Source organism: Natrix helvetica (assembly GCF_964273705.1).
Source record: "Natrix helvetica genome assembly, chromosome: 12".
In the NCBI taxonomy this organism is placed as follows: Eukaryota; Metazoa; Chordata; class Lepidosauria; order Squamata; family Natricidae; genus Natrix; species Natrix helvetica.
In genome coordinates, this window is record NC_138556.1 from 17,530,346 (window position 1) to 17,545,195 (window position 14,850).

The window sequence follows — 14,850 nt, forward strand, 5'->3', positions numbered from 1 at the left end:
TGCTTCTTTTTTTAATAATAATGGGATTTTTGGTTTTTAAAAACCTGCTTTTGCCAAAACTGCCACTAGGTCGAAGGCAAGAAAAGCACCTAAGCGATAAGATTTACCAAAGAAAATACTGTTATCATCTGCGTAAAACTGTGTGTGAATCCTCTCACATGTGGTTTTGTTGTTGTTAGTTGCGTAGTCATGTCCAACCCATCGCAACCCTACAGACAATGTTCCTCCAGGCCTTCCTGTCCTCTACCATCCTCTGGAGGCCATTGAAGCTCACGCCGACTGCTTCAGTGACTCCATCCAGCCACCTCATTCTCTGTCGTCCCCTTCTTCTTTTTCCCTCTGTCATTCCCAGCATGAGGCTCTTCTCCAGGGAGTCCTTCCTTCTCATTAGGTGACCAAAGTACTTGAGTTTCCTCTTCAGGATCTGGCCTTCTAAAGAGCAGTCAGGGTTGATCTCCTCTAGGACTGACCAGTTGGATCACCTTGCAGTCCAAGGGACTCGCAGGAGTCTTCTCCAGCACCAGAATTCAAAGGCCTCCATTCTTTGGCGCTCAGCCTTCCTTACGGTCCAACCTTCACAGCCATGCATTGCAACTGGGAAAACCATAGCCTTAACTAGACACACCTTTGTTGGCAGGGTGATGTCTCTGCTTTTTAGTATGCTGTCTAGCTTTGCCATCTAAATGTGGTTTAACTGTGGTTTATATAAACTAAGTTCCCCTTCACCCTCAACTACCTCAATATCCTTTCTAGCCTCTTCACCCAATTCCCTCACAGTTTTCATCAGAGCTTCCCGACGTCACTACCACGTAAAATCCTGCCGGTTGACATCCCTATTTCAGGGTCTAACCGTCTGCCGCAGAAAAAGAGGGGAAAGACATTTTATCGGTACAGTTTACTTTATTCATTAATTTCCAGGTTGACACTGTTTTATCAGGGACAGACATGGAACAATTGTATAATCACATGTGGTTCGGATGTTTTAAAATCCCCCCCTCCTTTTTCCCATTGAGATATCTATTTAAAAAAAGAAAATAGATCGCACGGTGAATTAGATACAGCGTCAGGATTGTGATAGCTACGGTTATTCTGTGACACGGCTCTTCTCCACCAAAGGAGAATAGACCTCTATAGTGCTAGAATAAAAGGAATTGATGCAAATATACAGATGTCCCATCTCTTCTTTAGAGTAATGACAACATTCTCAGCTTCTGCTATCAAGACTGTTGCAATCAATACAATACAATAGCAGAGTTGGAAGGGACCTTGGAGGTCTTCTAGTCCAACCCCCTGCCTAGGCAGGAAACCCTATACCGTTTCAGACAAATAGCGATCCAACATCTTCTTAAAGACTTCCAGTGTTGGGGCATTCAGCACAATCAGCACAGTCCAACAGATAAAAGCAATCTACGAATCGAAAAATGGACAGGAAGGGTTGAGATGTGTGGATTTCAACTTCCAGAATTCCAGTGAAGTTGTTTTCTTGCAGACGTTTCGTCACTAGGTAACACTGTCATTTCTTGACGTTCGCCATCCCCGTCTGAGCCATCCCCATCAACATCCTCAGAGCACTGATGCCGTTACCTAGTTGAGTCAGGAAACGTCTGCAAGAAAACGTCATCAAGCCCAGAGAGCACCAAGGTGACCCCACAATGCTACTTTGTTTGACGTGCGTCGGAGAGGTTTTTTTTTTACAGATTAACAGAGTTGGAAGGGACCTTGTAGGTCATCTAGTCCAACCCCCTGCCCAAGCAGGAGACCCTACATCATTTCTGACAAATGGCAGTCCAGTTTCTTCTTGAAAGCTTGATGAAGATCCCACAACTTCTGGTGGCCAGCTATTCCGTTGGTTGGTTGTTCTCACTGTCAGAAAATTCCTCCTTATTTCTAAGTTAAATCTCTCCTTGATCAATTTCCATCCATTATTCCTTGTCTGGCCTTCGGGTGCCTAGGAAAATAGCTTGACTCCCTCTCGTCTCAGTGGCAGCCCCTCAAATGCTGAGAGGAGGAGGTCAAGCTATTTTCCAAGGCACCCAAAGGGCAGACAAGGAATAATGGATGGAAACCGAACAAGGAGAGATTCAACCTGGAAATAAGGAAGACTTTTCTGACAGTGAGAACAACCAACCCATGGTGTAGCTTCGGAAGTGGTGGGAGCTTCATCCCTGGAAGCTTTCAAGAAGAGATTGGTGCCTGAGATCAACACAGCTGCTTAAAACAAGACAGCTTAACTGCACCTGAATATTCCCCTTCTCAACAGATGCCCGTTACAGTTTGGGACACTTGATTGATCCTAGAAAGAAGTGGAATCACACAAGCAGAAAAGTCCACAAGTGAGGAAAAAAACAGATCCCAAGAGGCAATATAGGATAAAAAGGGGCTGCAACTTGGCCAATTTATTTGCAAAGTTGCTTTGATTTATTTTATTTTTTTTAACTACCTCCCTGCAGATACTCTTGAAAGGAGGGGAGCTAATATTTTTCAAGGAAGTCGGAGCAAAGAGTTAGATGCTTGGCTGCTCCCAGAGCAAAATGAATCTGCTTTTAAAATCTAGAAACCTGGGCTGGATCAATTCAGAAAGCAAAGATACGTCTAGCCGTTTTTCCTAACCACGTATGAATGCGTACGCGAAATCTCCTTGCTTTCTTTTTCCCAGGGCCACCACGTGTGGTGGTATGTGCCTGGTGCTCGTTTACGTTTCCAACGTGTCAACAAACATTCCCAACGTGTAGCAATACGTCCCCAAACTGTTGGAAATATAAACAAAAGAGAGAGCCAAAGATACAACCAAGTCCTCGCCGAAGGAAAAGTCGGGCTGGAAACCTACCCTAAAATCCACACCATGTGCTGATTTAGTCTTTCCAGATGTTTTTAAAGGAAGGCTTGCTTTTCATTACATCGTTAATTCTGATCAATCGAGGAAGCGCAGACTCGTAAAATGGGAATTTTTGTTCAGGCTGAAAGGGAGAAACCTAGGAAGGGAACTGGAGAGAGAGGATGAAAATTTCCAAGACAGAGTAAGCCAGGGATGGCGAATCTTTTCGACGGCGAGTGCCCAAACAGCAATGCACATGCATGTGTGCTGGAGTGTTGGAAACCCAAAGACCAGCTGGGCGGTGTGCTTGCGCGTGATGGCCAGCTGGTCTTTGAGCTTCCAGCATGCAGCTGATCTTCGTGTGCGCCAGAGCACTGGAAATCCAAAACCAGTTTTTGCTTCGTTTTTGGCCATTTCTGGTGCCACTTTCAGGCCGTTTTTCGCTGCTCTGGCGCCCACGAAAGCCAGCTGCCCAAAGAGAAGGCTCCGCGTGCCACCTCGGGCACTCGCACCATAGGTTTGCCATCACGGGAGTAAGCCATCTTGGCTTCTATCTTGATAAACACAGCCTTCCTGGGAATGTGAAACAAGCCCATGTTTAGCCAGGTTTCTAGCTGCTGGGGTTATTGCTGTGGCTTTTGAGAGAGAGATAAAGAGGAGGAGTGAAGGGTGACGAAGCCAGCAATCCACTTCTGGATTGCCGCAGGGGGAATCGCCGGCAGGTGAGAATGGGTTTAAACGCTCAGGTCTCACCTCTCGTAGAGGTGAAGACCACTTGCCTCCGGTGCTCCGATGCGGCTAGAAAAATCATGATCACCACAAGAAATGCCGAAAAACACCACCGTACACAGTTTCACCAGAAAAAGAAGAAAAAAGGGAGAAATGAGCACGCACGCACGCACACACACAAACAGGCACAACACCACAACATAACTGTCCTGCAGGGCAATGCGTTTCTTCTCCGGAGGAGGAGGAGGAGGAAGAAGAAGAAGACACCACAGGAGGCCCAAGGATGGGGACCCAGGAAGAGGAAGAAGAATCAAATTCAGAGATTTTCTCCTGGAAACGTCTCTCCAGCCATCGTGCAGCCTACCACTCCCTCCTCCCCAACCGCGGCAACAAGATGGTGGAATTCATCCCTTGGAAACCTACACAAGATACCCGCACCCACAACGCAGGGCCTTCTTCGTTCCTTCCTTGCCCACCTAAAGCCAACGTCTTCTGGGGATCGCCTCGGACCAGGTGGGTGGGTGGGTGGGTGGGTGGGTAGGGGGTTTCCTGACTTCTCACATGTCGTTGGGGTAGTTGTAGTTAGGGGTAGCCGAATACTGTGTTTCGTGCGGCATCATGGCGTTGTGAGCGGCGCCCACGGCCACGTTTTGTGCCGCCTGCTGGACCTGAGGGTTTTTCCAGGCACCGGTGGTCCACTCCTCCTGAGCTTTGCTGAAACTGCCACCGCTCCCTCGGTAAAATTTGTGCACCTGCAGAGGAAGAAGAGAAGAAGGGGATAGATACATCCGGGCTCCCTCTGCAGCACGAACAGTAGAATTGGAATGGGAATAGAAATAGGAATAGGAATAGGAATAGGAATAGGAATAGGAATAGGAATAGGAATAGAATAGAATAGAATAGAATAGAATAGAATAGAATAGAATAGAATAGAATAGAATAGAATAGAATAGGAATGGGAGTAGGAATGGGAGTAGGAATGGGAGTAGGAATGGGAGTAGGAATGGGAGTAGGAATAGAAATAGGGATGAGATGGGATGGAATAGGAATAGGAATAGGAATTAGAATAGAATAGAACAGAACAGAATAGAATAGAATAGAATAGGAATAGAAATAGAAATAGAAATAGAAATAGAAATAGGGATGAGATGGGATGGGATGGGATAGGAATAGGAATTAGAATAGAATAGAATAGGAATAGGAATAGGAATAGGAATAGAAATAAAAATAGGGATGAGATGGGATGGGATAGGAATAGGAATATAATAGAATAGAATAGGAATAGGAATAGGAATAGGAATAGGAATAGAAATAATAGAAATAGAAATAGGGATGAGATGGGATGGGATGGGATGGGATAGGAATAGGAATAGGAATTAGAATAGAATAGAATAGAATAGGAATAGGAATAGGAATAGAAATAGGGATGAGATGGGATGGGGTGGGATAGGAATAGGAATAGAATAGAATAGAGTAGAGTAGAGTAGAGTAGAGTAGAGTAGAGTAGAGTAGAATAGAATAGAATAGAATAGGAATAGGAATAGGAATAGGAATAGAAATAGAAATAGAAATAGAAATAGAAATAGAAATAGAAATAGAAATAGAAATAGGGATGGGATGGGATGGGATAGGAATAGGAATAGGAATAGGAATAGGAATAGGAATAGGAATAGGAATAGAATAATGGAGATAAAAGGGATCGGAGATGAATAGATGTGGCAGACAACTATTCATCTCCCTGCTGGACAAACTTGTTAGCCTGCGAGATAAATCTTTTGCCCGGGGCTGCCGGCATTCCAAGATCTGACTGGAGTAAGGTCTTGCCAAAATGGTGCTCCTAATAAATGACTAGTTTTCTTTTGAAACTTGGCTTAAGACTCATGAATCAATTAGGGCATCTTTCAGAAACCTGACAAAGGAATTTCCGAGTTTGCGTCAGAGGGTTTGTCGTGTTTGGGGAGCTGGGTGAGAATATTATCCTTCTTATGGATCACTTGCTTCTTCAAAAAGTGTCAAAGGGGATAAATCAGTTCTCTTACCATGCTGAGAGCAATGAAGGAGAAGACAGACATGGCTGTGAAGAGGACGGTGGGAATAAGCATCACGACAGCCGAGCCAACGTTGGTCCCAAAGAAAGAGATCGCTGCAATCCAGCCACTGCAGCAAAAGAAAAGTGGGGGGGAAGGCATTTTAGAGAATTCGGGGGCCTTCTCCCCATCGTTCAAAGGTGGTTTATTCTGCCTGGGTCTGTTTAAGCATCCTGAGATGCTCAGGGCCTTATCGAAATGAAGGAAATTTCAAAGCAGGCGAAAGAAAAGATGCTCCTTTAAAATCCAAAACTGCAAGGTGTTCCTTACGGAGATTTCTTTTTTTTAAAAAAAAAATCTGCCTTTATTATTTTTATAAATAACTATAAAGGCAGAAAGTCTTCCTAATGCTGCTTCCTCCTCCTATTTTCCCCATAACAACAGCCCTGTGAGGAGGGTTGGGCTGAGAGAGGGGGACTGGCTCAAAGTCACCCAGCTGGCTTTCAGGTGTAAGGCAGGACTAGAACTCCCAGCCTCCTGGTGATTGGGCCAAAATCACCCAGCCGGCTTTTAATGCCTAAGCGGGACTAGAACTCCCAGCCTCCTGGATACTGACCGGAAGTCACCCAGGTGGCTTTCAGGTATAAGGCAGGACTAGAACTCCCAGCCTCCTGGTGATTGGCCTAAAAATCACCCAGCCAGCTTGAATGCCTAAGACAGGACTAGAACTCCCAGCCTCCTGGTTACTGACCCAAAGTCACCCAGGTGGCTTTCAGGTATAAGGCAGGACTGGAACTCCCGGCCTCCCGGTGATTGGCCCAAAGTCACCCAGCCAGCTTTCATTGGTTAGGCAGGACTAGAACTCCCAGGCTCCCGGTTTCTAGCCTGCTGCCTTCACCACTAGATCACCAGCCTTGCAAACAAAAACAAAAAACTGGCATCATTTCACCAAATCCATCCGAATGTTTTCTGCCCACCTTTTCCAGCCAGGAATCTGCAGCCTGTGCTGGATCCTAAACACCCACGAATGCCGCTAAAAAAAACCACAACCCCGGAAGGGTTGAAATGAGTGAAACCACAAATTGCCCCGCTTACCAAACTCCCCAGCCGGGGATGCCGATGGCTTGAACGATGCTGATCACCAGCTGCGCCATGAAGGTGAAGAAGAACGCCATGAAGCTGAAAGAGCTGTCAGTCCTGCAGAAAAACAAAAGGGACCATCTACTCAAACCCCAGCAGCTTCCAGAGGAGGGGACTTCAACTCCCACAATTCCCTGGAGAGGCAGAGGCACTGCAGAGGCTTCAGTCCTCGCTGGTTGCAGACATCCAGTAGAGATTCTCATGCAGTGCCCTGTGCCTCAGCTTTGTTTATTGTTGTTGTTGTTGTTGTTATATGTTTTATTCATTAAACATGAAACTCAGTCAACCGAACATTTAAAGATGCATCACAACTACCATTGACTGGTGCTAATGGTTGATACGGTTTGCTGCCAGAGTCCTAGGTATCAACCAAGGACCTTCTTAAAATATAAGATGTTCCGAGTTGCACAGTTTTTTGCAGTTCCGCTGGTGTTATTGCAGGAAGCTGCAATTTGTGGATGTATCTTGTAAAATTCTTGGACATGGTAACAAGTGCTCCTATGACAATGGGTATCACTGTTACATGTTTCATTATTATTATTATTATTATTATTATTATTATTATTATTATTATTATTATTATTATTATTATTATTATTTCTTTACCCCCTTGCAAGGCAGAGAGATTGCTTAAACCAGCCGCCTTTTCCTAAGCTGACATTCTCCCCAAGTAGCAGGACTCTAAAACAAATGCCAAGGACGATTTAACAAGCTCTGCGACCTTAATTAGTTGATTAGATCTCTTCGGTCAGCTTCCAACTCCTGCCTGAAACTGACCAGGCCTTAATCAGTTTCTCACCAAAAGCTTTTGTTGTCAGGCTGCAGTCAGTTTTGTTGTCCATGCACACACACATAAATGGATTTTTTTTAAAAAAAAAAATTAGTCTATCAGTGCTGTGTTTGTGACTGGGGGCTAGCCCAGGTAGTCACTAAATGAGTAAGGAGGAGCTTCCGGGGGAGGGGAGCAAATGCATCATTGCAGGAAAAAAGAAGGGAGGAAGGGAAGGGAAGATCCCGCCCTATCACTTACTTGAAAGCTTTGTAAATTGGTCTAAACCAGCAGACGTAGGAGCAGGGTGTAAAGAGAATAAGCCAAAGGATTGCCAGTCCAAAATTAACGGCTCCACCGCCTCCAATCAGCCATGCAAGGCAACCGATCAGATTGACAGCCAAGGTGATGCTATTCACTGCAGACAGAGTTAGAGAGAGAGACAGAGAGACAGAGACAGAGACAGAGACAGAGACAGAGACAGAGAAGAGAAAGAGACAGAGACAGGGAGAGAGGAGCGAAGGGAGGAAGAGGGAAAGTGAGAGAGAGAAAGAGAGAGAGAGAAAGAGAGAGAGAGAAGAGAGAGAAAGTGAGTGAGAGAGAGCAGAGAGAGAGGGGAAGTGAGAGAGAGAGAAAAAGAGAGGGAGAGAGAGGAGAGAGAAAGTGTGTTTGAGAGAGAGACAAAATGAGATAGAGAGAGAGAGGAGAGAGAGAAGAGAGAGAGAGACAAAGAGAGAGAGAAAGTGAGTGAGAGAGAAAGTAGAGAGCGAAAGAGAAGAAAGAGAGATAAAAAAAGAAGAGAGAAAGATGGGGAGAAAGCAAGAAGGAGCAAAGAGGAAGATCACACAGTGGGAGATCACAGAGCTCACCAAAGATCCTAGTGGGGGCCACAGTTCAGAAACTGGATGGAGGACCCTTTCCCATTTCTAAGCTACAGAGGTAGTCCTTGACTTACGGCCATGACTGACCTCCAAAATATTCATTAAGTGAGTTCTATGACCTTTCTTGCCACATTTGCTAATTGGGTCACTGCAGGTGTTCAGTTAGTAACCCGGTTGTTAAGTGAATCTGGCTTCCACATTGACTTTGCTTGTCAGAGGGTCGCAAAAGGGGATCAGGTGACACCCCCCCCCCCGGACACTGCAACCGTCATAAATACGTGTCCGTTGCCAGGAGTGCGAATTCTGATGACCCTGGAGATGTTGCAACGGTCGTAAGTGTGAGCAACGGTCATCACTCGCTTTTTCAGTGCCGTCGTAACTTCGACTAAATGAACTGTTGTAAGTCAAGGACTACCCGTACAGTCGTTAAGTCGTGACGGTTCTTAAGCGGGTCCCCACCTGATTTTACAACTTTATTTTTGTAGTGGTCATTATGCGAGCACAGTGGTCGTAAATGGAGCACGGTGATCCTTAAGCGAACTCATGGTTCCCTATGGGGCTTTGTTTGCTGCAAATTTTATCCTGGAAAAATAACTAATACCGTGTTTCCCCCGAAATAAGACAGAGCCTTATTTTCTTTTGACACACACACCCCAAAATAAGCGCTTGGCCTTATTTTCGGGGAGATCTTATTAGTTTCGAGGTGCAGGAGAAGGCGAGCGTGGTCACCTCATGGCTGCTGCTGTGTTGCAATATTTTATGGGAGGGCTTATTTTAGCGCATGCGCTCAAAAGCTCAATTGGGCTTGTTATCCAGGGAGGTCTTATTTTGTGTGTGGGGGGGGAAACAGTGTACAATACAATACAATAGCAGAGTTGGAAGGGACCTTGGAGGTCTTCTAGTCCAACCCCCTGCCTAGGCAGGAAACCCTACACCGCTTCAGGCAAATGGCTACTCAACATCTTAAAAACTTCCAGTGTTGGGGCATTCACAACTTCTGGAGGCAACTTCTGTTCCACTGATGGATTGTTCTAACTGTCAGGAAATTTCTCCTCAGTTCTAAGTTGCTTCTCTCCTTGATTAGTTTCCACCCTTTGCTTCTTGTCTACCCTCAGGTGCATTGGAGAATAGCTTGACTCCCTTTTCTCTGTGGCAAACCCTGAGATATTGGAAGACTACTATCATGTCTCCCCTGGTCCTTCTTTTCATTAAACTAGACATATATATAGGGTGTATATATATGTATATGAGTTTCAGTTAGAGCAATACAGTATATTCTCTTTTTTTCCTACCGCTTCTGTCCGGGTAATTTATTGCCCGTCCCACCCACAGACCCTCAACTCACACATCCAGAGGTAGTAAAGACGCTTGACCGTGGTTCTGTGGAGGGGAGGAATTTCCTCGTCGAAATCCTGGTAAAAACATGGCTTCAAGGGGATGAATCTGGGCAGAGGGGGGAAATTGTTCACTCTTTCTGCAAGAAAAGCCAAAAGTTATTTTTTTGGGGGGGATGTGGTTCCCATTTCCCAAAGCAAGAGAGGATCCTGAGCATGTCAGGTTTCCAAATAGCATCCAAAAGTAAACCAGAGTCCAAGGCAAAGTATTGCTTCCAATTTATGAAGAGAGCCATGTTGGCACATCTGGGAAAACCTGAATCTGAAAGCTTCCCCAGTTTTCCCCACCCAGTAGAAATTTCAAGATCTTGCCCCCCCCCCCCCCCCACACCCACAAGTCCATCTCATGGTCCAATCTTCCACTCCCATGCTGGCAGTTCCTCTCATCCTGATCAGGCACAGAGATGCAGAGACAAAGGATGACCTTGGCTTTCTAGCAAGAATGTTGTTATGGCTACATAGCATCTAACTCTGTACTATCCCCCCTCCCATTTTCCCACAATAGAAAAGGCATAGTAGAATGATAGAAAGTGTGGCAGGCCAAAGATCCAAAAGAAAAGAGGGCTGCAGGCCTGACAGAGCAGTTATCTAAGATAAGGGGGGGGGGGGGGAAACCACATGTTGTATGCCATACAGGTAGTCCTCCATTTATGACCTTGTCTGAACTCAAGATATCTGTTGCTGAGTAAGACATTGGTTCAGAAACTAATCATGTTAAATAGAGCCTTGACGTTTCCAAATTATGCTCAAAGCATCAGTCCTTCACACAACGTTTGCCTTGTTTTTAGATTTCTTTTAAAATCCTTCTTTTATTATTTTTATAAATAACTCCAGGCGGTAGACATACCCAATGCTCCTTCCTCTTCCTTATTTCCCCATAACGTGACAAGATTACCGTACAAGGACATTTATCATTCACTTACCTCCCATGGTGTTTCCTTGTCTTTAAACTTATTGTGTAGAATAATTCTCAGCTCACCACCAAAGCTGAAGTAGAAACAAAAAGGTGGATAGCTTGAGCAGGGGGTTCGACTAGAAGACCTCCAAGGTCCCTTCCAGCTCTATTCCGATTGATCTTGGGTAGACAAAGCCATTTGACTGATGGCAACCTGCTATATTATTGCAACCTACTGAATTATAACGTTTAACCTATTGCAGTTCTCCGGCGGCATATTGTGGTGATTTTATTATGGTTTTGCCTTAATTTTATATTTTATCTTACATATTCTATTGTCCACATGCAACTCTGAGAGAAGGACAGATTCTCCGCCACAGTTTTAAATGTAGATTTGGGGGCATAAGATCACACAACTGGAATCACAGCTCGTAACGCGGAGGAAATGAGTTATGTCTCTTAGTAAAGCTATTCCAGCCCTTTGGTGAGTCTGCTTATCCCAACTCTGGATTAGGCTGTAAGATGGTCAGCGCAGATCAGAAGTGGCCTATTTCAAGACTCTCTCTCTCTCTCTCTCTCTCTCTCTCTCTCTCCTTCCCTCCCTCTTTCTTTCTATCCCTTTCTCTGTACCTCTCTCCTTCCCTCCCTCTCTCTCTGCCCCTCTTTCTCTCCCTCCCTCTCTGTCCCTCTGTCCCTCCCTCCCTCTCTCTCTATCCCTCCCTCTCTCACACCCTCCTTCCTTCCCTCTCTATCCCTCCCTCTCTCTTTCTCTCCCTCTCTCTTCCTCCTCCCTGTCCCCCCTCTCTCTTTCACTCTCTCCTTGTCTCTCTCTCCCTCCCTCCCTCTCTCTCTCCCTCTCTCCTACATTGCAAAAATATTTTCTTTATTTATTTTTTCACTTCTCCTGAGGCCAGTTGTTTCAGTAACATATGCCTGAAGTCTCCAGAAATGACGTGAATGAACTAACCCAAGGGAATCTTGATCCAAGTCCTTCCAAAGGAAAAGCATCAGGAGAGTTGCAGCCTATGAACCAACCTCCAGCCCCACCACCAGCCTGGTTAATGGTAACACGAGTCCCTTTTTGGGAGAGGGGGTGGTTTAGAAATGTGAATAAATAAATAATAAATAAATAAATAAACACTGGGAGCTGTAGAATTCTGGGAGTCGAAAGTCCACCCGTCTTAAAAGAGACCAAGGTTGAGAAATGCTGGCTTAGATCAAGGTGTGATCCCAGTTAATGTGGCTTGTCTATTAGCAGTTCAAGCGAACTCTGGGAATTTTGGCTTATTTCAAATCAAACTTTTACTACAGTCCGAAATCGTGACTTATTGAACACTCCCTTTTCACAACCCTGTAGTCCTTTCATTTGGTATGGAGTCAGGGCAAACTGGTTGGAGATACTGAGTGGCTTGGGATCATTTCTTAAACTAAGCCAAAGGCAGTTTAGGCAGCAACTCCCCCAACGTGATCCTGCCGCCATGGTTAATTTTCAACTATGTTCTGCACACTGTTTTGAAGGTCAGCGTCCCTATTCCCTGGAGAACATCTAACAGGAGAGTCTCTGCGCCGTTACAATACTGTGCAATAATACACAAGCACACAATAGATACAAACTCAAGGTAAAGCGCTCCAAATTCGATTGCAGAAAATACGACTTCAGCAACAGAGTGCTCAACGCCTGGAATGCTCTACCTGACTCCACAGAGTTTCTTCCCCACAAAACTTTGACCTTAGACTGTCTACTGTTGACCTCACCCCATTCCTAAGAGGTCTGTAAAGGCGGTGTGCATAAGGGCACCTGTGTGCCCACCGTCCCTGTCCTACTGTCTCCATTTATTTGTACCTATTTCCTGTGTTCTTATTCATGTTTATTCTTTTTCCTATTATTCTGTACATGAGTGACAAACTCTAGATAGATAGATAGATAGATAGATAGATAGATAGATAGATAGATAGATAGATGATAGATAGATAGATAGATAGAGATACAGACAGACTGACATACAGAGAGAGAGAGAGAGAGAGAGAGAGAGAGAGAGAGAGAATAGATATAATAGATAGATGATAGATAGATAGATAGATAGATAGATAGATAGATAGATAGATAGATAGATAGATGGATGGATAGAGATACAGACAGACTGACATACAGAGAGAGAGAGAGAGAGATAATAGATATAATAGATAGTAGATAGATAGATAGATAGATAGATAGATAGATAGATAGACGATAGATAGATAGTTAGATAGATAAATAGAGATACAGACAGACTGACATACAGAGAGAGAGAGAGATAATAGATATAATAGATAGATGATAGATAGATAGATAGACAGACAGACAGACAGACAGACAGACAGACAGACAGACAGACAGACAGATATAGATAGATATTTACGCCCATTCTTCTATTTGAGAAGGGCCTTTTCACCAGCACTCTAAATTTAAATGCACACATCATGGAATTACACCCTCGAAGTTTACTAAATGCAGGTGATAAACACGTCATTTCCCCCGAGTAAAAGGTGAATGTCAGCCAAGAGTGGAGATCAACAGTACCTACTGGCTAGGTGCCCAATTTTACTCAAACGTCCAACGTGGGTTTGTGAGCATCCTAGGTCAGGGGTCTCCAATCTTGGCATCTTTTAAGATTTGTGGACTTCAACTCCCAGAATTCCTCAACCAACTTCGCTGGTTCGCTGGCTTGAGGAATTCTGGGAGTGGAAGTCCACAAAGCCTTAAAGTTGCCAAGGTTGGAGACCCCTGTGACCTAGGTGTAACCAGGCCTTCCTGAAGGAAATTAATTGGTCCTTGGCTCTCCTCCGGCAGAGCCCTGTTAACCCCGATGGGTGGTCTTTTAGCAAGACGCGAGACCCTGGTGCTTTTTTTTTTCTATTAAGCATCCAGGAAGGAAAATGGCAGAGAAGGAAGAGAGAAGGGATCAGATCCTCCCTTAATCCCGCCAGCTAGCCAAATCTTCCGCTTGCTTGCCTCTGTCGCTTCTGAATAAATGAATGGAATGGAATGAATAAATGAATGGATCCTATCAGGGCCAAGAACTGCAGGGAGGAGGAGGAGGAGGAGGAGGAGGAGGAGGAGGGAGCCCTCATCAACAATTTGCGATTGTCAGGGAAGAAGATAGGGAGGGATTCATCCCAGGTTTCCTAGGGAAGATGAGCCGATCTGCCGATCCGCTGAGCCACTGGATCACTTCTGCTGGGAGTGGGGGGGGGAGGCTGCGGGGAGGAGGGGGGAAAGACCCCATTCCAAAGGACACTTCCTCCAAGGGCCTCTCTCCCGGCAAAACCTGGCCACCAAAGGCTCCGCCATCCTCCCATCCTCCCCAGCCGCCTCCCACTCCCCAATGCGGAGGAGGGCCGCTCTTCCTTGCCCCCCCTTGCCCCCCCTCCACAGCCGGCCCTAGAAAAGACTCACCGCCGATGGACGCTCTTGGGGCTCCCTCCCGGATCTTCGCAGCCCTCCTCGCCCTCCAGCGCCCGCCCGCTACTGCAGCGCCGTGGCTCTCGCGAGGATCGGCCGTTTCGTTTCCCCGCGCCGGCGGGCGGCTCTCTCCGGCGGCGGGGCGAGCGCAGGCGGAGCGGAGCGGCTGTCCAGGGTGCTGACGCGGTCGGGAGGGTCGGAGGGGAGGAGCTTGCCAGGGGAAAGGGGCGGGGCTTGTGGGTCTGTTTACAGGATTTCCAATAACAAGGACAGGAGCAGGCTTGGGGGGTCGAAGTCTTGGGGGTCTTCAAGTAGAAAGTGTGGTGGGGGGAAGGGGGAATAAACTATCTATTTCCCACCCTCCTGATTTCCCCCTGCAAGAGCTTGAAGTCTTGGCTCTGCCAGTTGGCTTGGGTCCCTAATGGGGGGGATATCACCCCGGAGGTAACACCCTTCCAATGGTGTGGGAGGGTTTCCAGGGGTGGTGGTGGGATTGTCCACTCTAGGTACCATTAGCACAACTCAGGTGACTCTGAGGATGCAATTGAGCCTCCAAGGGGCCTCAACGGCCCTCCAAAAGGATGCAAATGACCAACTGTCTTCAAGGAGGATCAATCCCTCCATTCCCCATCATCCAGTCAAAGCTGAAGAAGCTTCCGGGATGAGCAGCGAAACGTCTTCAAAAGGAAAACAAAGTCCAGTTGCCTCCCGAAGACACACCTTTGGGACACACCTGAGGGTTTTGGTTGACTACTCCC

The 14,850-nt window shown here is 46.0% G+C and overlaps 1 protein-coding gene across 2 annotated transcripts; it reads right to left on the reverse strand.

Moving 5' to 3' along the window:
• Window positions 1–888: 888 nt before the first annotated feature.
• On the reverse strand, window positions 889–14,233 carry SCAMP5 (secretory carrier membrane protein 5). Of its 2 annotated transcripts, XM_081964969.1 has the most exons (8): window positions 13,422–13,664; window positions 13,211–13,265; window positions 10,679–10,742; window positions 9,707–9,835; window positions 7,742–7,898; window positions 6,667–6,768; window positions 5,584–5,701; window positions 889–4,296 (listed from the first exon to the last, which is right to left on the reverse strand). In XM_081964969.1, exons 3-8 carry the CDS (start codon window positions 10,683–10,685, stop codon window positions 4,102–4,104), a joined length of 708 nt encoding a protein of 235 aa, XP_081821095.1. In that variant the 5' UTR covers window positions 10,686–10,742; window positions 13,211–13,265; window positions 13,422–13,664; the 3' UTR covers window positions 889–4,101. The 2 variants fall into 2 exon arrangements, with proteins under 2 accessions (XP_081821095.1, XP_081821094.1); XM_081964968.1 differs by lacking the exons at window positions 13,211–13,265; window positions 13,422–13,664 and adding an exon at window positions 14,087–14,233.
• Window positions 14,234–14,850: the final 617 nt, after the last annotated feature.

Coding starts and splice junctions, on each gene's coding strand:
- SCAMP5 (XM_081964968.1), bottom strand. Junction 5,702..6,666: donor ATCCCCGGCTGGGGAGTTTG/GTAAGCGGGGCA, acceptor CTTTTGCTGCAG/TGGCTGGATTGCAGCGATCT. Junction 4,297..5,583: donor CCTTCATTGCTCTCAGCATG/GTAAGAGAACTG, acceptor CTTCCTCTGCAG/GTGCACAAATTTTACCGAGG.